Raw genomic sequence first — 22,407 nt, 5'->3', positions numbered from 1 at the left:
TGTAGTTACCCCAACCCAATGTCCAATCTGCAACTCCCAAAAGTGTCATGTGGGGTGCATCTTCAAGTGGCCTCATTCAGCTGGTATGAAGAGATGGTTGACCTTGACCAAGCCCAAACGCGAGGCATCAGCATGCGCAGAAGATGGTGAGAACAAAATTCCCTTCATGATACCTCCTCCAGCACCTAGCAATTCCCCCCACATACCAGGAGCCCTCACCCTCCCCATTACTATGGCAGCGGATAGAAAGCAAGCAAAGTAGATTCTGACATAGGACATAACTTATTTAATTTATAGTTACACAACATACATTATTTAAACTCTTCATTCTGTTTTTTTGGAATGAACAGTCATGGTTTATTGATAAATTATCTCTTGTGGAAGAAAAACAGGAAGTATAACTCCTGCTTATCTTGTATTAATATATTTATATTTAATGCTATTTCACATCTCAATGAAGTCAGGGTAGAGTGTGGGTTTTGGTCCTTAGGAATTTGAGAGCTAATCAATAAGCTAGTGATAATTCTTTGTAGTACAGGTGAAACTCGAAAAATTAGAATATCGTGCAAAAGTTCATTTATTTCAGTAATGCAACTTAAAAGGTGAAACTAATATATGAGATAGACTCATTATATGCAAAGCAAGATAGTTCAAGCCATGATTTGTCATAATTGTGATGATTATGGCTTACAGCTCATGAAAACCCCAAATCCACAATCTCAGAAAATTACACTATTATATGCAATCAATAAAACAAGGATTGTACATAGAACAATATCGGACCTCTGAAAAGTATAAGCATGCATATGTACTCAGTACTTGGTTTGGCCCCCTTTTGCAACAATTACTACCTCAATGCGGCATGGCATGGAAGCTATCAGCCTGTGGCACTGCTGAGGTGTCTCATGTCTCTCATCTTTCTCTTGGCAATGCCCCATAGATTCTCTATGGGGTTCAAGTCAGGCGAGTTTGCTGGCCAATCAAGCATAGTAATCCCATGGTATTGAACCAGATTTGTGGGTTTTTGCAGTGTGGGCAGGTGCTAAGTCCTGCTGGAAAATGAAGTCAGCATCCCCATAAAGCTTGTCTGCGGAAGGAAGCATGAAGTGCTCCAAAATCTCCTGATAGATGGCTGCGTTGACCCTGGACTTAATGAAGCACAGTGGACCAATACCAACAGGTGACATGGCTCCCCAAATCAACACAGACTATGGAAACTTCACACTTGACTTCAAGAATCTTGTAATGTGTGCCTCTCCATTCTTCCTCCATACTCTGGGTCCTTGGTTTCCAAATGAGTTGCAAAAGTTGCTCTCAGAAAAGAGGACTTTGGACCACTGAGCAACAGACCAGGTCTGTTTTTCTTTAGCCCAGGTAAGTCGCTTCTGACTTTGTTTGTTGTTCAGGAGTGGCTTGACAAGAGGAATACGACATTTGAAGCCCATGTCCAGGATCCATCTGTGTGTGATGGCTCTTGATGCACTTTTGCGGCTTTCCCTCCTTATGGAAAGTCAATGATGATTTTCTGCACAACTGTCAGCTCAGCAGTCTTTCCCATGATTGTGATTCCTACGGAACCAGACTGGGAGACCATTTAAAGGCTCAGGAACCCTTTGCAGGTGTTATGGCTTACTTAGCTGATTAGAGTGGGACACTTTGAGCCTAGAATATTGCACCTTTTCACAGTATTCTAATTTTCTGAGATTGTGGATTTGGGGTTTTCATGAGCTGTAAGTCATAATCATCACAATTATAACAAATCACAGCTTGAACTATCTTGCTTTGCATGTAATGAGTCTATCTCATATATTAGTTTCACCTTTTATGTTGCATTACTGAAATAAATGAACTTTTGCACGATATTGTAATTTTTCAAGTTTTACCTGTATGTCAATCAGGAGAATCCAAGCATATTCTAAAATGTTACCTTGAACTAGGTTGTGGGGGTGATACCTGGAATGGAGAATATATTAGTTTTGGATGAGGTTGCATTCTCTTAAAAGAAATAGATACATAGTTTTGACATATGTGGCAAGATGGGTGCCAAAAAAGGCAATACATAAAATAAAAAATATTGTTAATTCATTCTATCACTGCGTGACCAAGTGACTTCTATAGTTAGTAGTTTCTGTTTCCATCTTTGATTAAAGATTAATCTTTAATAGTTATCATCCAGAACTGATGCTTAAGAAGATGATGGTGGTTATTTTTTTCCCTACAGAATTATGGACTGGCTGGATTTTTTCATGGTGCTGTTCCACGAGCTTTGCGGCGCACACTGATGGCAGCAATGGCATGGACTGTATACGAACAAATGATGGCTAAAATGGGTTTGAAATCCTAAGATATGGCAAGAAACAATCCCTCTACCTTTATTTTTCCACTTACTGTTATTGCTTGGTGTAATTTGTGTTTGGAATAGTCCTATGTGAAAGGTTACTAGCTTAGGCAGTTTTTAATCTATATACTGAATTGCCAAAAGAGTGGCTCAGAATCTTTAGAAATATGAGTGAATGGAGTAGAATAATGTGACAGCATATAGGGGAGATAATGGCACAGGAAACCTGTACCATACTTGGAAATTGTATGAACTACTGTCTTTTTTGTAGTTTAGTAAGTATTAATAGAAGAGAGTATTCATAGCTTAGGGTTGAACTGTGTTGTCCTTGGTACTCTCTGAGCTTGGTATTTTTTTGCGGACATTTCATTACCAACTAGGTAACTTCATCAGTGCAAACCAAGGATCCTGTTGTTTAGTAAAGATGAATTGTCCCACAAAGCCATTTTACCCAAAGGAACTTTTTCAGCCATCTGTTTTGACAATTTTATTCAATGAACTGTTGAATACTTTTTTCAGTTTTGATTCTAGAACTTAGAAACATTGTTCTTGCTGGTTTCAATCTCCACAATTGTGTCCTGCATTTCTTCTCTGCTTTCAATATTGCTCTTGTTATATACTCAATCAAAAAAATCTGAGGGAAGCCTTGCAAAGGGTTTAATCAAGAAAATCTCATTCACTATTTACTTGATAACAATTGTTAAAGTAAGAAAATTAATGCTAAAGTAAAAGACTAAATTTGACATTTTGATTAAAAATAATACTAGGATATCATCTTGTCATTTCTCAAGCAGCTTTCTTCAATCTTCATCCAGGCTTATTGGCACTGTGACTTTCAAAAGTGATATTTAATATAGCTAGAGTTGCAATTCCAGCATAAATGGACAGTTCTGGTTTGTAGAAATCTTTTCCTTAGATCTTAATTCTGCCAAATTCATAATGAAACATGGCTTCAATGTTCCTGTTTAAGATTAAATTAGAGAGTTGAATGTTGCATGCATTATTTTTGAAGCTGCAGTATCAATACTGCCAAATGATTGGCTAAACATTATATCAGTAATTAAATGGCATGGGCAATAGGAATTAAAATCCATGGTGGACCAGAGATATCAAGCTAGTACTAAACACTGCTCCTGGGTTACTGTTTTTATCAAGACTCTCATCTTACCTTTTTCCAAACAGAATATGGTTGGCCTGTTCTGTGCACTCCTTAATCCAAAGATTAGTCTTGAAAGTATGCTGCAATGTTACGTTTAACATTTTTAGAAGACTAGCTTGATGTGTGTTTTGCATAGATAATGAAGGCAGAAAATTATTGTTAGAAAAGTGGTTATTTAAACCTATTCCCATGCAGTTCTGCTGATTAATAGCTATGCTTTCCTTGGTGGTAAGAAACCTCTTTATCTTCAGAGATCTGAAGCCTTGGAATCTACAAGAGGACTTACTTATTTGGGCTGTAAAGGAAACCCACCACATATTTTAAATGCTTGTCTTGGATTATTTTATTATTATTAAAAATCTATTTTTAAAAAAAAAAATGCTTCCTTTTTTAAAAAACAAATGTCCCTTTTCCTCCTGGTTAGTTTGATCACTTTTGGTTCTTTTACACTTTTGAAGTGAAATGCCTCATACTATTAAACCCAATCCTTTAATTAGCTTCTGAATACTAAGTTGGTTGTAAACAAGTATAGTGTAATACTTACCACTCCTCTCTGCCAAAAATCATGATGATGTTACAAGCCATATTTGTACATCTTGCTCAAAGGAAAGTAAAAGTGATTATAATGCATTATCAAAATAGTTTCCTCAGAAAAGGGTGTAGAGTAAGGTTTAAATGCTTATCCAAAATAAGACAAGGCTATGCATTTAAGAGTTGATGCTAGGATTCAAGAGGAAAGATAACCATTAACACTACCAGCAAAACTTTTTATGGCATTTTGAAAGCATTTTGAATCCTGGCTTTACTAGAAGAAACTAGGGAATTGCTAATTCTGTTTTAGGTTTGACCATATTGAACAATGGGTCCAACAATCCAACAAAATGAATTTTAATGTGGATAAAAGCAAAGCTTTACATTTAGGCAGGAAAAGTCAAAGATATACCATATTTTTCGGAGTATAAGATGCACCGGAGTATAAGACACTCCAATGTTTTGAAGAGGCAATTTTTTTTAAAAGTAGGTAGATAGATAGAGGAATAGAGAGGGAGAGAAATAGAGAGAAATACAGTAAGTAAGTAAGGAGAGAGAGAGAGAGAGTAGTTAGGTAGGTAGATAAAGGGATAGAGAGAAAAAATAGATAGCGAGATAGAGCAATACAGTAGGTAGGTAGGGATAGAGAGAGTGTGTAGGTAGGTAGGTAGGTAGATAAAGGGATAGAGAGAAAGATATATATATATAGAGAAATACATTAGATAGGTAGGGAGAGAGAGAGATAGTAAGTAGGTTGGTAGGTAGAGGGATAGAGAGAGAGAAATACAGTAGATAGGTAGGGAGAGAGAAAGTAGGTAAGTATGTAGATAGATAGAGGGGGGAGAGAGAAATACAGTAGATAGGTAGGGATAGAGAGAGTGTGTAGGTAGGTAGGTAGGTAGGTAGGTAGGTAGGTAGGTAGGTAGGTAGATAAAGGGATAGAGAGAAAGATATATATATAGAGAGAAATACAGTAGATAGGTAGGGATAGAGAGAGTGTGTAGGTAGGTAGGTAGGTAGGTAGGTAGGTAGATAAAGGGATAGAGAGAAAGATATATATATAGAGAGAAATACATTAGATAGGTAGGGAGAGAGAGGGTAGGTAGGTAGATGTTTCCAGGTGTATTTATCCATGTGCTGGAGAAGGAAATTGCTGACAATCTGCAGCACCTAAGACTTCGTTTCTGCTGGCACAGCACTTGATCAATGTAATTCTCATCAATCAGTTAAAGAGCTTTCCGAAAGGGGGGGGGAGTTTTTGCACTCTGCAAACCTCCCAAAAATGGTTTGTTTTTTGCAAAAATGGGCCCCTTTTTCCCCAAAAAAAGGCATGAATAGCCAGGGAGGGGCTTGCAGAGTGCTCCTGGGTGGTGGTGGGGCAAAAACGAGCAAAAAACAGCCCGTTTTTTGTCAAAAAAAATTGCATGCATAACGTTAGGGAGGCTTATAGAGTGCTGCTGGGGGAGCAAAAAACTCATTTCTGCCCTCCCCAGTCCTCAGGAGCTCTCTGAAAGTCTCCATAAGGTTATGCATGGCCATTTTGGTGAAGGAGGCGGGGCTTCAGGAAGCAAACAATGCTGTATTCAGTGTATAAGATGCACCCAGATTTTCAGCCCATTTTTTGAGGAAAAAAGGTGTGTCTTATACTCCAAAAAATACGGTAAGTACAGATTAGGAGAGACGTGGCTCAAAAACACTAACTCTGAGTGGGATCTTGGAGTCCTACTGGATGATCATTTGAATATGAGTCAGTAATGTGCAGCAGCAGACGAAAAAGCTAATACAATCCTGGATTGTATAAACAGAGGCATAGAATCAAGATCACGTGAAATATTACTGCCACTTTTCAAAACCCTGGGAAGACCATACCATGCAGTATTGGTTGAATACTGCAACCAATTTTGTAACCATACTACAAAAAAATGTTGAGACTTTGGGAAAAGTTCAGAGAAGAGCAACTAAGATGATCAAAGGCCTGGAGAGTAAACCATATGAAGAACGGCTACAGGTTTGCGTCTGGCTAGTCTTGGCAACCTTGTGGCTCTTTGGGCGCTCAGCTGCAGCTGTCATCACTAGTCCTGCCCCTCCCCTGCCAGTCACTCCTCACCTGCCCTGAGACATTAAGGGCGATGGCGGGGGATGAAGAAGGGGCTGGGGCTGATTCTCCAGCGCTTCACACTTGCTGGAGCTTCTTCCATCCCTTAGTGGTGCTGGCCATGCCTTGATCATTTGGGGAGACAGGCAACCTGCTCTTCAGCCCAAGACACTGGCCCAACCTAGCTGCAGCTAACACTGGCCTCACTAACACGAGGGCTGGCAGGGTGGGGATGGGATGACAGAAAGGGGGATGGCCCACAATGTCTAGCTGCAGCTTTAAGAAGCTCAGGACAGAGGGGAAAGGGGGACTGGCCCCACCAAAACTTGAATTCCCATCCTGGGGATCAGGCTTGGAGAAAGACGGAACACCCTCACCAAAAATGCTCACTCGTCAGCTAGTCTTCTCTCTCCCTCTCCGTGTCTCCCTCTCCCTTTCTCCCGCCCTCCCTCTCTCCACCCCCTCTGTGTGTGTGTCTGTCTGTCTGTCTGTCTGTCTCTCCCATTCCCTCTCTGTTTCTGTGTCTTTTCTCTTTTGGAAAGCCCAGCGAGCTCTCCTTGGGTCTCTTCGCTACTCCTTTTCTTTCTTCTTGGCAACTTGGCTGAGCAATGAGCGTGAGCCGTGGCAGAGGCTTCCCCCCTCCCTCTTCTTCTCCTCTCACGACCCCCTGGCTGGCTTTGGCGGGGCTGGGAGAGTGCATACAAGCGGGGAGACCCTCAAGTGAGCAGCTGCCCGCCCTTCATGCACCTTTGCTGTACTTTGGGTAAGCCCAGCTGCTCACTTGAGGAGGGTCTCCCCGCTCATGCTCAGCCTCCTGGCCCTACCACAGGTGGCCAGGGGGTCACCAGAGGAGAATGAGGGGGGAAGAAGTTCGCCAAAGGGAAACTTTCGCAGCAGCTCGCACTCATTCCTCAGCCAGCCCGGAATCCCAAAAAATTGCCAAGAAGAAAGAAAAGGAGTAGCGAAGAGCTCCAAGGAGAACTTGCTGAGCTTTCTAAAGAGAGTGAGTATACATATATGTATGTATGTATGTATGTATGTATGTATGTATGTATGTATGTATGTGTATATGTACATATATGTATATGTGTGTGTGTGTGTATATATATATATACACACACACACATACATATACACACACACACACAGAGACATACATACATACAGATAGGGAGAGATACAGAGGGGGAGAGACAGCGGAAGATAGGGAGAGAGAGATACAGAGAGGGGAGGGGGGGAGGGACAGCGAGAAGGGGAGAGAGACATAGAGAGGGGGAGAGGAAGATAGAGAGAGATACAGAGAGATGGGGGAGAGGGGGAGACAGACAGACATAAACAGATATACAGAGGAGGAGATAGGGAGAGGGAGGGAGAGAGATACAGAAATAGAGAGAGAGTGGAGAGATAGAATTAGAGAGAGATACAGAGAGAGAATTAAGCTGGAATTAAGGAGAAACTTCCTAACAGTGAAACAATTAACCAGTGGAACAGCTTGCCTCCAGAAATTGTGGGTGCTCCATCACTGGAGATTTTTAAGAAGAGACTGGACACTTGTCTGAGATGCTATAGGTTCTACTGTTTGAGCAGAGAGATGGACTAGAAGTCCTCTAAGGTCCCTTTCTCTGTTCCTATCATCGTAATAAATATAGCTTAGAAGCTTTTCATGCATCATTATATTGAAAGAACACTGACAAATAGGTCAAGCGTTGACATTAACACAATCTTTTACTAGTTATACAGAGCTCAGAGGGGCATGACCCGTCCATCAGAAAAATATCCCTCATCACCACTATCAGAAGCAGAATATAGAGGTACATAACACGCTATTTTACAATTTGTTGACTCGTCTGTATTCCCCAAATCATGTCCACAGCTGCAAGCAAATCGGTCTTTACACAAATTGCAGCTCTTTAGCTCACTGCATAGATAGCGTGGTCTCTGGGATAGCTCAGAATCCCAGTTATAGTCTAGATCAGAAAAATCTGCAGAAGCTTTCTGACCATGGCAATTACCACTGGAATATAAAATCGGGGTGTCTTGAAGAGTTTGCTGTCTAGGAGTTATTATTTTGGAGTCTGCAAAATATAAATTGCATCATGTTAGTGAGTTATCCACTCCAATGTCATTTACAATATCATAAATAAAAAACATTTACTTACCACTGCTGTGAGATAATGAAGCATTATTCGCTGTTTCAAATCCTGTCCAGTAAGTATTTTGGCAACTCCGCCGGGACACTAAGTGAGGCGATGTTTCGCTGAGGGCAGCCTGACCCCTTGGACCCTGCAGGGGACCACGTCCGAACATTCTCCAGGCACCCCGGGGGATTGAGCCTCCGGGAGATGGCTGTGATACCTTGTTGGGGCCAACAGTGCTGAGGGCTAGTCCAAGATCCCTTAAGGGAAGGAAAGGAGGTCTGAACTGTATCCTGGCCAGGACGGGGCTTTGTGAAGACGTCTCAGGCGAGTATATGTAACTGGTGTTGTACCTAGCATTGAAGGAATATCAGAATTTAACAGTGGAAGCTCTTAGGAGAGTGGGGAAACCCCCAGTGAATTTGTCGAAGCCGTCTTTAGTAACACAGGAAGCAGATGAAAGTCCAGAGAGCTTCCTCCAACGGTTGATTGAAGCTTATGGATTGTACATGCAGGTTGATCCGAGGGCTCCAGAGAATGTGAGGATGTTGAATGACAGATTTATTGCACAGTGAATAAATACGGAAAACATTGCAGAAACTAGAGGGCGCTTTAGGGAAAAATACTGCGGAATTGTTGGAAGTAGCTAGGAAAGTGTTCATTAATAGGGACAGGGCAGAGAAAAAGGGAAAGGATGCCTGTATGCATGAGAAGACTGAGCTATTGGCTGTGGCATTGCACAGGAACAAAAAGCAGGCATTTGTGGATATCAAGATCGCTTTGACAAGGGCTCCAGCTTTAGCTTTACCAAATTCAAATAAGCTGTTTAAATTGTATGTGGATACAAAAAAGAACATAGCTTTGGGAGTGTTGACCCAACAATTTGGAAAGTGGCAACCGGTAGCCTATTTGTCTAAACAGTTGGATTCTGTGGCACAAGGATGGCCACATTGTTTGAAAGCTTTGGCAGCTGTTGCTGAGTTACTATAGGATTGCAACAAGCTCACATTTTCATGTCCCATTAAGGTACATACACCGCATGCTATTCATTCTGTTTTTGACCGGAAGGGCCATTTGTGAATAAGCAGTCAATGAATAGTGAAATATCAGGCAATGATGATAGAAAACCCGCATGTGAATTTGGTTGAATCAATTAGGTTGAACCCTGCTACTCTTTTGCCTATAGAGACAGAATTGGAACATGATTGTGTGCAGGTGTTGGAAAGTGTGTATTCTATCCAGGCTGATTTATCAGATATACCCATGCCACAAGTGGATTATAATTGGTATACAGATGGCTCTGGTTACATTCAGGAAGGGAAGAGAGTAGCAGGATATGCTATTGTAGATGATGGAGTGGTGGAAAGTGGACCATTGGGAGGAGGCAAAAGTGCACAGGTTGCTGAATTGTGGGCTCTCATTCGGGCATTAGAAAGAGCAGAAGGAAAGAAATTAAATGTGTGGACTGATAGTACATATGCTTTTCTCACGTTGCATGCACATGGAGCAGTTTATAAAGAAAGTGGATTTTGAGATTCTGCAGGCAAATATATACAACATGGGTACCTGGTTCAGAGGTTGATAGAGGCAGTTCAGAAGCCTGCTAGAATTGCTGTGATGCATTGTCATGGGCATTAGTATGGTAGTGATAGGGTTGCACTTGGAAATCAGGCTGCGGATGTGGAAGCCTGTGTAGCAGCCTTAAGAATAGAACCATTGCCTGAACTTTATGTCAACGTAGCAATGGATTTTGGTGGGAAGGCGCATGTGCAGGATGGAAAATGGTTGCCCGAACTGAATGCTCGGGCTTGCAAGGAGTAAAGAATAGGCAAATTCTCGGGACGGAGCTGCCGGACTTTGGAAAGGAGGAGTCCCTACGAGAGACTGATCATCGGACAAGCTGGGGGAGCGTTTATCGGGAGGGGGCCACTTTCGGGCGGCCCCTGGATGGCGCTCCCGTGTTTCTTCACCTCCGTGCTGGCTGGCGATGACAGTGGTGGCGGCAGCGTTCTGAGAGCGACAGTGGCGGCGGCGTTTGGGTGGCGAATGGCTCCCGGCTGTGCTGCTGGAGTGAGGTTTTGATCTGTGCTGGGCTTGCTGGACCTGCTGGGCTTGCTGGATTTGCTGGAGGGGGTTGCTTTCGGGCAGCTCCTGGGCGGCGGCGTTCTGATGGCGGCAGTTGCGGCACTCGGGTGGCGAGTGCCTTCTGGCTATGCTGCTGAAGCAAAGTTATCGATCTGGGCTTGCTGGACCTCTGGACCTGGGCTGGGCTTTATCGGAGTGGCACCCCGAGGAGGGGGTGTGAGTTGTTGTGGCCATGTGTGCTGGGACTGGGCGGCTGGCCTTTGCTGCTGCCACAGTTCCTCTAGGCCTTCCCCCCTCCCTTTTCCCTGCTATCTGCCATCTGCAGCTCCCTCAAGAGGACCTTTTTCAACAGCGCCTTGGCTGGGTCGGCGACGAGTGGCGGGGGGACGAGGCTGCGAACTTGCCCCCTGTTTCAAACTAGCGCCTACCTGCCCCCCCCGCAACCACTTCAGCTATTTTAGACTCTGGGCCTTTGCCCCCCCTTTTTCATTTCCGGACTTACAAGAGGGGAGAGGGGCTGTGGAACTCTCCCTCCTTTCATCATCATTGGTTCCGACCTCCATTTCTGCACAAATCCACTTGAGTGGAATTTTTAAGATCTGCACAATTTTTTCTGTGTATGGAGTGTGTATGGTGTGATAGTTGATGAATGAACCCACCTAATTTTAATTATTTTTATTATTATACTACTGTATTTTTATATGTTTTTAATGGACTATAATGGGGTATGCATGAGAGAGTGACCGGGAGTACATCTGAGAGGACTGAGGGCAGTGCCTCCTCCACTGAGTGCATAAGCAGAAGTGGTAGGGGGGCCCAGGCCTACTCCTCTTCCTAGAATGAGTGATGGATGTGGCCTGCCGGGAAGAGCGTGGGCCGTGGGAGGGGGGGTCTATGGGGATGGGGGCGGAGCATCCCAGTCATGATGGGGAGGGGCAGGTATGATGGGAGCTACTGGGCTAGCCATTACCAGGGAAGGAAGGCTCGCTACGTCACAGCAATCCCTCGTTCTGGCCTTGTAAGCTCAACTCAAGGACTGGGTGGCAAGAGAAGCCAGGGCCCTGGTCTCAAATTGCTGCTGCTAAATGCCAGGTCTGTGGTTCATAAAGCTCCTCTCATCCGGGACTTAATACTTGACGAGGGGGCAGACCTGGCATGTATACTGAAACCTGGTTGGGCCATGAGGGAGGAGTCCCCCTCTCAGAAATGTGCCCGGAAGGGTTCCAGGTGCTCCCAACAACCACGACAGCAGGAAAGGGGTGGGGGAGTGGCAATTATTATCCAAGGATCATTAGCACGTCGCAGGAGCCCTGCTCCGGAGATTGTGGGGTGTGAATCCCTTCTTTTGAAGTTGGACCTAGGGGTTCAAGTGGGCTTGCTTCTGACATACCTACCTCCTAGCTGCGTCACAACAGCCCTCCCTGCGCTCCTGGAGTCAGTAGCCGGGTTGGCGGTTGAGTTCCCCAGACTGTTAGTACTGGGGGACTTCAACCTGCCATCCCTAGGCCAACACTCTGATGGGGCCCAGGAGTTCAAGGCCTCCATGACAGCCATGGACTTGACCCAGGTAATTCAGGGTCCGACTCATAGAGCGGAACATCCACTCGACCTAGTGTTTTTCTCGAGGCAGTGGAGACATGATCTCTTGAGTTGAGGGGAGTAGAGATCTCGCCCTTGTCATGGTCGGATCACTTCCTGTTGAGGCTTGATTTTCGGAAGCTGCTCCCCCACCGCAGGGAAGTGGAACCAATTAAGTGGTTCCGCCCCAGGCACCTGATGGATCCATTGGGATTTCAGAAGGAGCTTGGGGAGATACCTGACTCTCTTGCTCACAATCCGACAAAGTCCTTGGTTGCCGCCTGGAATACAGCGGCGACTGAGGCGCTAGATCGGATTGCGCCTTTGTGGCCTCTCCACAGCAGTGGATTCAGGAGGGCACCTTGGTTTACCGAGGAACTCCGGGAGATGAAGCCCAAAAGAGACGCCTAGAGTGACGTTGGAGGGCTAGCAACTCCGAATCCGACTGAACACTACTAAGAGCCTTCACTAGGACTTATTTAGTGGTGATACGGGCGGCAAAATGTGCTCATTTTTCTGCTCTTATTGCGTTCGCAGAATATCGCCCAGCCGCCCTGTTTAGGATAACCCGTTCCCTCCTGAAAGGGGGGGAAACGGGTGATGCCTTACAGGGACGAGCTGAGGACTTTGCTCAGTTTCTGTCGGACAAAATCGCTCAGATTTTGACAGACCTGGACTTCATTTGGACAGAACCAGCAGAGATACAGAGGGAGGGTCTTGTTCAGACTTTCTGGAATGAGTTCTAGCTTGTCACTCCTGATGAAGTGGACAAGGCCATTGGAGCGATGAGTGCCTCCACCTGTTTACTGGATCCGTGACCTTCCTGGCTGGTTTCGACCAGCAGGGAGGTAACACGAGGCTGGCTCCAGAGAATTACGAATGCCTCCTTGCGGGAGGGATCTTTTCCACAACCTCTGAAGGAGGCGGTGGTGAGACCCCTCCTCAAGAAGCCTTCTCTGGACCCAGCTATTCTTAAAAACTATCATCCAGTCTCCAACCTCCCTTTTTTAGGGAAGGTTGTTGAGAAGGTGGTGGCCCTCCAACTCCGACGGACCTTGGATGAAGCAGATTATCTAGACCCTTTTCAGTCTGGTTTCAGGCCTGGTTACTGCACTGAAACCGCTTTGGTCGCACTGACCAATGATCTCTGGCGGGCCAGGGATAGAGGACATTCCTCTATCCTTGTGCTCCTTGACCTCTCAGCGGCCTTCGATACCATCGACCATGGTATCCTTCTGCGACGGCTGGAAGAGGTGGGAGTGGGGGGCACTGTTCTACGGTGGCTCTCCTCTTATCTCTCTGACAGGTCGCAGTCGGTGTTGGTTGGAGGGCAGAGGTCAACTCCTAGGCCCCTCAGTTATGGGGTGCCGCAGGGGTTGGTCTTGTCCCCCCTCCTATTTAATATCTACATGAAGCCACTGGATGAGATCATTCGCCGGCACAGGATTAAATACCACCAATACGCGGACGACACACAGTTGTATCTGTCCGCCCCATGCCAAATCAGTGTAGCGGTGGAAGTGATGTGCCAGTGCCTGGAAGCTGTTAGGGTCTGGATGGGAATGAACAAACTTGCACTCAATCCTGACAAGACCAAATGGCTGTGGATGTTGCCCCCTAAGGACAGCCCAGCTAGTCCGTCCTTAAGCTGGGAGGAGAAAATTTGCTCCCCTCAGAGCGGGTCCGCAACTTGGGGGTCCTCCTGGATCTGCAGCTGACTTTGGAACATCACCTGTCGGCTGTGACCAGGGGGGCCTTTGCCCAGGTTCGCCGGATGCACCAGTTGCGGCCCTATTTGGACCGGGAGGCACTTCAAACAGTCACTCATGCCCTCGTCACCTCAGGACTGGATTACTGTAATGCGCTCTATTTGGGGCTGCCCCTGAAAAGAGTTCGGAGACTACAATTAGTCCAGAATGCAGCCGCGCGAACGATACTGGGTGTACCAAGGTACAGCCACATCACACCTCCGCGAGTTGCACTGGCTTCCCATTGGTCTCCAAGCACGATTCAAGGTGCTGGTTATCACCTTTAAAGCCCTACATGGCCTAGGACCCAGATATCTAAGAGACCGTCTTCTACCACATACCTCCCTAAGACCGATAAGATCGCACAGGATGGGCCTTCTCCGGGTGCCATCAGCTGGACAATGCCGGCTGACAACGCCTCGGAGTAGGGCCTTCTCTGTTGCCGCTCTGGCCCTATGGAATGAGCTACCCCCAGAGATCCGGACCCTACCCACTCTCATGGCCTTCCGTAAAGCTATCAAAATCTGGCTTTTCCGGCAGGCCTGGGGCTGTTGACCTCTTGATTGAGGTCCAGCCCCGCTTAGACTGGGTGCATGTTGTGTTTCTTTTAATTTGTTGTGTTTTATTTGTTTTAATCCTTTTTAATTATTTCTTATTTCTGTAAGCCGCCCAGAGTCCTCCGGGATTGGGCGGCCTATAAATCCAAGAAATGGAAATGGAAATACCAGAAAGCATTAAGCCATCATACTCACAGTCTGAATGTAACAAAGCAGTAAACGATTTAAGAGGAGTAGTGAAGGAAGGGTGGTATATTCTTCCAGATGGAAGAATATATGTACCATCCTCTGTGGCCTGGCAATTGGTACAGTTATCCCATAATGCCACTCATATGGGGAAGACAGCATTGAACTTTGCAAATCTGAGGGGATATTATGTGAATGGGTTGGCAGGTAGTGCAAGGAAGGTTACAACACAGTGTGGAACATGTGCAAAGGTTAACCCTAGTTAGGGCTAGATGCTTTGCCACTTGCTTTGTATGCAAGTAGAAGTGCACCAAGAAAGCAGCATAAACTCTCATCATATGAACTGATGTTTGGTCGCTCTCCCACTTTGCTTAGAAGGAACATAGCAGGCTGGCCAGATTTGGGCCATAAAGAGGGGGGGGGAGTGGCCATGGAAATGGTGCAAGAGTTGAATAAACAAGTTGAAAAGTTTAAAACGATGGTGTGCTGTCCCAACAGTATATAGTTAATTTAAAAATTAGAAGCCCTCCTTTAAGCAACTGTCTCATGGTAAATGCAACTACCTTATGGGAAATGTAGTCCCATAACATGTGACCACATCTGTGCTCCCTGATTGGGCAGTGGGGTATTTTGCCCGGGAAATTGTTTATTACTGTTCACTCACTGAATCCCTGTCAGCACTAGCAGAAGCAGCTTTGTACCAGCAGCATGGGTTAGAGGAATTAATGTCTTTTTACACTACGTGAAGGGACAGATCAGGGAAAGTCAGAAGAACCTCATTACTGAACTGTAAGTTTTGTTATTAAGGATTCCTGACAATAAACTTGATCTGAAAAATATTCCCAAGCGTGGAGTTAACTGGCTGCCCGAGCAGAACCTCATTGCCCAAAAATTTGACAAAGAATTTTTGAAGCTCATGGACAAGGAGTTTCAACAAGACGCTACTAAGAGTTGGGTGGCTCCACTACCCTTTCGCATACCAAGGCAACGGCTTCCAAACAATCATGAGCAAGCTCTATCCCGCCTTTTCAGTCTTAGATGACTCATGTATAAGAAGCCTGCAATGAAAGCTCATTTAGTGGAGTTCATGAACAAGATGGTCCAGAATGGACACACAGAACTTGCTCCACCTCTGAGAAATGGTGAAGAATGCTGGTACCTGCCATTCTTTGGAGTGTACCACCCACAGAAGCCAGGTCAGATCCGAGTAATCTTCGATGCCAGTGCACAATTCCAAGGCCTCTCTCTGAATAAGGTCCTGCTCACAGGACCTGACCTCACCAACAGTCTGCTTGGTGTGCTCATCCGCTTCAGGAAGGAAGCCATAGCCATCATGGCCGACATCCAGCAGATGTTCTACTCATTCCTTGTCAGAGAAGACCATCGGAACTACTTGTGCTTCTTGTGGTTCAGCGACGAACAACATGAACAGCAGATAGCAGAGTACAGAATGCGAGTGCACGTTTTTGGAAATGGCTCTTCCCCAGCAATTGCCAACTATGGCCTGCAACACACTGCTCGCGTGGGTGAAGCCCAATACGGTGCAGATGCCAGACAGTTTGTGGAACGGGACTTTTATGTCGATGATGGCTTAAAATCCGTGCCAACCCCAGCAGAGGCCACAGACCTATTAAAAAGAACATGCCAGATGCTAGGCACAGCCAACCTTAAGCTGCATAAAATTGCATCCAACAGTGAGGAAGTGCTAGCTGCCTTCAATCCTGAAGACCATGCTAAGGGATTGCAGGAACTTGACTTCAGCACAGATACCCCTTTTATTCAGCGCAGTCTTGGTCTTTGTTGGGACTTAAAAAAGGACATCTTCACCTTCAAATCCCCAGCTCAGAAAACTGCTTTCACAAGAAGAGGAGTATTGTCAACCGTGAACAGCCTGTTTGACCCCCTAGGGTTCGCTGCTCCCATAACGGTCCAAGGGAGGCTCCTCCTGTGCAAGCTCTCTCAAAACACCAAAGATTGGGATGAGCCACTTCCACCATAGCAGAAACAAGAGTGGGAAACATGGCGAGACTCCCTGAGTTGTTTACAAAGTGCTCAGATACAGCGCATGTACGTTCCTATCTCACCTACAGCTGCAAAAAAGAAAGAACGATGGTCTTGAACAATCCCCACCTAGATTAGTGACCAAGTGTCATAATTTTAAACCAGGAGACAGAGTGTGGGTAAAGCACTGGAAAAAGGAACAGTTAGAGGGGAGATGGAAGGGTCCTTATGTTGTAATCATGTCATCTCCACTTGTCATCAAGATTGCTGAATCCAAGACTTGGATTCATTGGACCCACTTTATGAGAGCTGCTGAGGAGCAACGGGCTATGCAACCAAGTGAACATCCAATGAAATTAAAGTTCACTCGAAAATGATTTCAGACTATATCCTTTTCTGCCTTGCTGTAGGTGTTTTGCTAGTTGCTTGCATAGTGTGTATTATTTGTATCTGGAAACAGTGTAATCCCCTTCCTGCTGGGCACCAGTCTGGGACCTCAAGGCCACTCTGTAGAGACCTTACCGGCAATAGGTCCCTCACACAGCGGTGAAGAAAACCCCTGCTAAGCCACACACAGGAAGCTGGCTTTCTACGCACGGGAGAAGACAGGATGAAGAGGATCCTTTCGTTTATTGCATATATTATAGTAGTGAGTAGTAACGATGTGTGTATTTGCAATTTAGGACAATGGGGCACCCCTGGTGAAAAGCCCCGCATTATTCAATCTTATGCAATGGGCTCTGGAGTGTGTGAAGAACAACCCCCAATCACCTTTAGGCCTGAATGCTGGATAGGTGTTTGACCCCATCCTTGTCAATTTCGTCAAGTCTTTGACAGGATTGGCAAGGACACTTGTCATACAAGACGTTATACAAATCATCAAACATGTCAATATGTAGGATACATACTTAGAAAAGGCATGTGCCACTACAATGCACAAAAGGGGGGTAATATCAAGGTAATACCAGGACTAACACTGGATTGTGGGCCTCCTTTATGTTGGGGATGGATATCAGTCACTGATATACAACAATTGAGACCAGGCTGGGAAGGGACATGCATCATCCACCCAACCCTGTGAGTGGCATTACCAAAGGTGGTAGGCATCGAACTACTAGGGGAATACCAAGGCAAGCTTCACATGCTATTCCACACTTTGGGATCACTCGAAGCATAGCCGTTGAGCCTAGGAAACTTATGTTTGCTCCAAAGGAAGACTGTACCCCTTGTATTTAGCAGCTAGAATAGGTGTACAAGTCATAAACACTGGTTTATCACACCCAAATGCCCAAGGACAGGAAATGCTTACATACCAAGTGTACACATAACAAGACGATGTATAGTCTGTGTGATTGGAGACATACACCTGTATGTCTTAATGTGACCTTGTGGACTGGCCTACCGCAGTTGGGAATACGCCATAACCCAGAAGGAGAAGGTAAATTGTATTTTCTACATCACACGTTACAGTTACAACAGGGCAAACAGCCACAAGCAAAGGAAAGAGTAGGCCATGTGGGGATAGGAAATGGATTGAAGCATATAAGGCTAATCATAGATACCTGTGTGAAATCACCCTCTCATGGGCCCATGGTAACCCAAATGAGTGGAAGCCTTGTGCAGGATCCACTGGCTGCTCGGGATGGGATTGTGTTTGTGGTTATACAGGGGGAGGACATCATATAACATCCTTCCAAAAAGGGAGTGGTAACATTGTACACCATGACGTTGCCCGATCTCCCCCCTCAATGATAACCTATGGTTTTGGTATAGATGGACAGGGGTCAGACCCAACCACTTATATCACTATCAAAGTGGAGACAGTAATTGATGGGGAGGTGAAATTACTAGAATGGTCAGTATATGACTCTCTATCCATTGAACTGGCTGAAGAGATAGCTAAAACACTAACGGTGAAAAACTGTTTTGTTTGTGGGGGAACTAATATGGGAGAACAATGGCCTTGGGAAGCCTTGGAAGCAGAACCCACAGTTTATAATAACCTCTCTCAAGCAGGTAATATAATAACTAGAAATCAGTTCACTGGGATAGCGTGGGTGCTCTCCACTAATTTAGTAGGAAGAAACTGTTTTGTGAGAACAGGAGCTGTTAATGTAGGAGATTCAACTTGTTTGGGATTTTGGGACATGAAATACCAAAACTGGTCTTCTCCAAGTAATGCTACTGAACCAGTTAAAATCAATATGATATATCTATCCTATTTACACTTAGCATCCATAGACGATGAGTGGATGGCTCCTAAAAATATGTATTGGATTTGTGGTAAATTAGCATATGAAATTCTACCTAAAAACTGGTCTGGGCCATGTGTGTTGGGATGGATAAAATCATCGTTTTTCCTTTTACCTATGAAGGCTCACCAGGTATTAGGGATTCCATTGTATGAGCAGATAGGTCAAAAGAAGAAAAAAGGTGAGACAGAAACCGCGTTCTCGAACTTCCCATGTAAGGAATTAGCTGAATATGAAAGAAGTGATGTGTGGAGTTCTGAAAGAATTGTGTGCACATATGGAAGGGCTACCTGGGCTGAGGATGTGTCCTGGGGATATTGAACCCCTATATACATGTTAAATCGTATTATATGACTACGGGCAGTTCTGGATTTGGCTGAGCAAAGAATAGATAAAGCTCTTAATGTTTTATCGGAAGCTACAGACAAAATCAGAACTGCTGTATATCAGAATAGGCTAGCCCTGGACTATCTGAACCTTCCGGGAATAGGGCGGCATACAAGTCAAATAAAACCTAAACCTGTTGGCAAAAGAAGGTGGTGTCTGTGGAAAATTCAATCTCTCAAACTGTTGTCTACAAATAGATGAAACTGGGAAGGTAATCAAACAATTGACAACAGAAATGCGACAACTCACACACAATCCTGACCAGGTATGGAATGGAGTTGATTTCAAGGAAATGTTTAGCACTTGGTTTCCCAAACTCCCAGGATTACAGGCCATAGTAGCATTAATTGGTTTAATAGCAGCTGGATGTGTCCTTATCCCATGTGTTTTGCCAATCATTATAAGAACTATCGCAAACAGCCATCACTACTAGCAGAAAGCAACTGCTCGGGTAATGGCTATGTGGGAGTATGCTCACCAGGAATCTAAATATACTACCCTTCAGCCTGAATCAAATTATGTGACTCTTCTTGCAGGTGAAGATGAGTCACAAAGGGGGGACTGAGGTGGCAGGCTGAACCAAGGTAGGCCTCAAGCCTGAACCAAACTAGGGTTTTATGATATTAAGCTTTAACTGTTCATATATAGAAATTGCAAAGGTTTGCTTTTAGGATATGGTGCGGTTAGACACGGGTTAGAAGCACATGAAATCTGCTAAAGCAAAGTATTTTAATCTATCTGCTGACTTGACTGTAAATCTGTGTGGTAGATATATATTGCTCCATTAGCTGGCCCATGTATACTTCCTGTAACTCAAGGGCAAATCTTGAGGGGTGTTTCCAAAACTAACAGATGGCTTTAGCTGAAAGTGATAAACTATATAAGGAAGTTCCTGAATTTCATTCAATGTTCAGGCCATTTATTCTTTGCTATGAACCTGCGCAAATAAACTATTCCTTCCCTGAAGAGTTGGCTTGCGTGTCCTGTTTTTTCTACAACAAGTACTCTGCACATCATCATTAAAATTACAACACACCATGCTGCAGCCATGCAAAACAGGTCTGAATAAAAAATGTTCTTTATCATAACCCTTGCAACAGGATTTGTTGCATTCTGGCGGCTGGGGTCTTGTGTCAGAGCATGCGATGCTGGCTTTTGCTGTTGTTTTAACATCTTTGGAATCAAAGGTTGCCATCTTTAAGAGACTGCTGAAATTAAGGCAAACTACCCAACTCTTGTAATGACAAGTTTCTTGAGCCTTGTGCATGCCCAGAATCATGGGAGCTATGACATGGCCAGGCATGTCCCTGGCATGTCTCTTGTGCATGCACAGAATCACGGGGTGGGTGAGTGGGTGGGTAAGGCATGCCTGGGCATGTCCCAGACATGCCTCTTGTGCATGCCCAGAATCACATGAGGCAGGTGGGTGGCTGGGTATGACATGCCCGGGCATTTCCTAGGCATGCCTAAACAAGGCTTAACCCCTGCAAACAGCCTGGCGGCTTGCCTCTTGTGAACATTTTAATTTCTGTTAATATTCCTTGTCTTTTTCTGTAGATGGTCTTCAAAACGGTTAAATGAGTATTTGAGTGTGCAATTGGCAAAATATGTGTCTTTAGATTTTACAAAGGTAAAAACCAGCTGCAGGGTTTAAAAGGGCTGTGTTTCCCCCCCCCCCCCAGCCTTCAAGGAAATGTTTTTAAATCCACCGAGAAATAAATACCTTTTAGAAAAAAAGGTGGATTAAATGCAGGCCCTGTCTCCATAAAAATTAGAACCATCATTGCCTAGAAATAAATACCTTTAAGGGGGGGGGGGAGTGGGGTTAAATGCAGGGCCTAGGAAAATGATTAGAAATAAAAAAAAATTTTTTTAGTTCACAACCCCCTTCCCCCTTGAATGTCCATAGAATTAGTCTAGGGTTAAGCTAATCATGTACCCAGAGGCTAGGCATCTTTCTTGATGGGGTTAGATTCAACACATCTTATTTGAAAAAATAGGGCTAGGACCTTGCACAACAACTTATCTGTTAGTTTTACTCATACTTACCATGATGGGCTTAGGCCAATACAATATATCTGGCTAGGGTTATGTCCTTGTGAATCCTGTACCACGTGGGATCAATTATGCACATCCCAGCCAGGGAGGAGGGCTATGACATCATATGCGGAGGGTGGGGGCTGTGCATGTCATTTCCGCTTAGGGGCATGATCTGGTGATATAATCAGCACGTGGGTTTGTTTACTTTGATGACGTACTGATAATTTTCATTTAAAAAGGTATGAACTATATCTACTCAGGTTCTATAAAAAAAGTAGAAGGAACAGTAAAACTTGAGTAAGAAAATCACATAAATTTATTATAAACTAAATAACACAGTGGCCAATATGATTTAAAATTGGTGGGAATATAGAGTTGAAAAAGGAAATGAGCAGGTTAAAATATTGTATTTTCAGATACAACTGATAAAATCTTGGCTCATAACATGCCAGACTTAACTGTGCTTGACAAGAAGATATGATGGAGAACTGATGTGGCAATACCAGTGGATACTAGAATGCAAAGTATTGGAATCACAAAATATAAATATCTGAAATTCAAAGCTGAAAAATTATGGTGTAAGATTTTTGAATTCAGCTCAGAATCTGATAATTCAAATGAAACTCTGAACATGAGGCTACTGATAATCAGTTTTTATTTTCTGCAGTAAACAAAAAGACTTGATGTTTTTGTCTCCCACCTTAAAAGAGCAGGCAGAGAGAGAGAAAAAACAGGCATGTGCCTCACCGTTGTGAAAAAAACTTTTTTTCAAACTTCTTATAGTCGTACATAGCTTGCACAGATTGTCGTAATATTAGAAACATTATTTAATGTTACGCAAACCTCATGATTTTTCTCAGCACTCTGAAAACAATCAACCTGAGAAGGGGAAAGAAATACATCTTCTGGTGTATAAGCAGAGCTTTGTTAGGAAATGTTGAACACACATTTCAAGTTACAAGCAAGGTTACTTGGCAGAATCCACTTTTTACTTTTTCAAGAAGTTTCTTTGCTAGGCTAAGCTTGGCAATTCACCTAGAGGTTTTATCTATGAAGTTTGCACGTTAGTTTACAATGGAACTTTCTCAAAAGCAATTTAACAAAAGCTGAATTAGGTTACAGTCTGTGTATGCTCTAACCCTTCAGAGATCTTTTCATTGGCATAAACATAGTAGTCCCAGTGATTGGGTATATCAAAAAACTTTGGAAAACATTTATAGAATCTGTGCACTGACAACATATTTATCTGTTAAATACACTATGCCAATACATTACAGATTCCTAGGTTCTTCGGAAGAATTCAGTCCTTAGGAAG

At 44.2% G+C, this 22,407-nt stretch overlaps 1 protein-coding gene across 3 annotated transcripts in view; it reads left to right on the top strand.

Annotated features, from left to right (window-relative positions):
* The window catches only part of SLC25A38 (solute carrier family 25 member 38), a 34,926-nt gene extending 32,344 nt beyond the window's left edge, over window positions 1-2,582 (top strand). For all 3 annotated transcript variants that reach the window (XM_014062851.2, XM_014062850.2, XM_087713001.1), the window contains one exon: window positions 2,222-2,582. In XM_014062851.2, coding sequence (XP_013918326.1) covers window positions 2,222-2,344 — 123 coding nt within the window. In that variant the 3' untranslated portion in view covers window positions 2,345-2,582. The remainder of the gene's footprint in view (window positions 1-2,221) is intronic.
* The last annotated feature ends 19,825 nt before the right edge of the window (window positions 2,583-22,407 follow it).

This window comes from Thamnophis sirtalis, unplaced genomic scaffold, assembly GCF_051295495.1.
Source record: "Thamnophis sirtalis isolate CommonGarterSnake01/CBP01778 unplaced genomic scaffold, rThaSir2_p1.2 scaffold_4, whole genome shotgun sequence".
NCBI lineage: Eukaryota > Metazoa > Chordata > Lepidosauria > Squamata > Natricidae > Thamnophis > Thamnophis sirtalis.
This window is presented reverse-complemented; position numbering and strand designations above follow the sequence as displayed.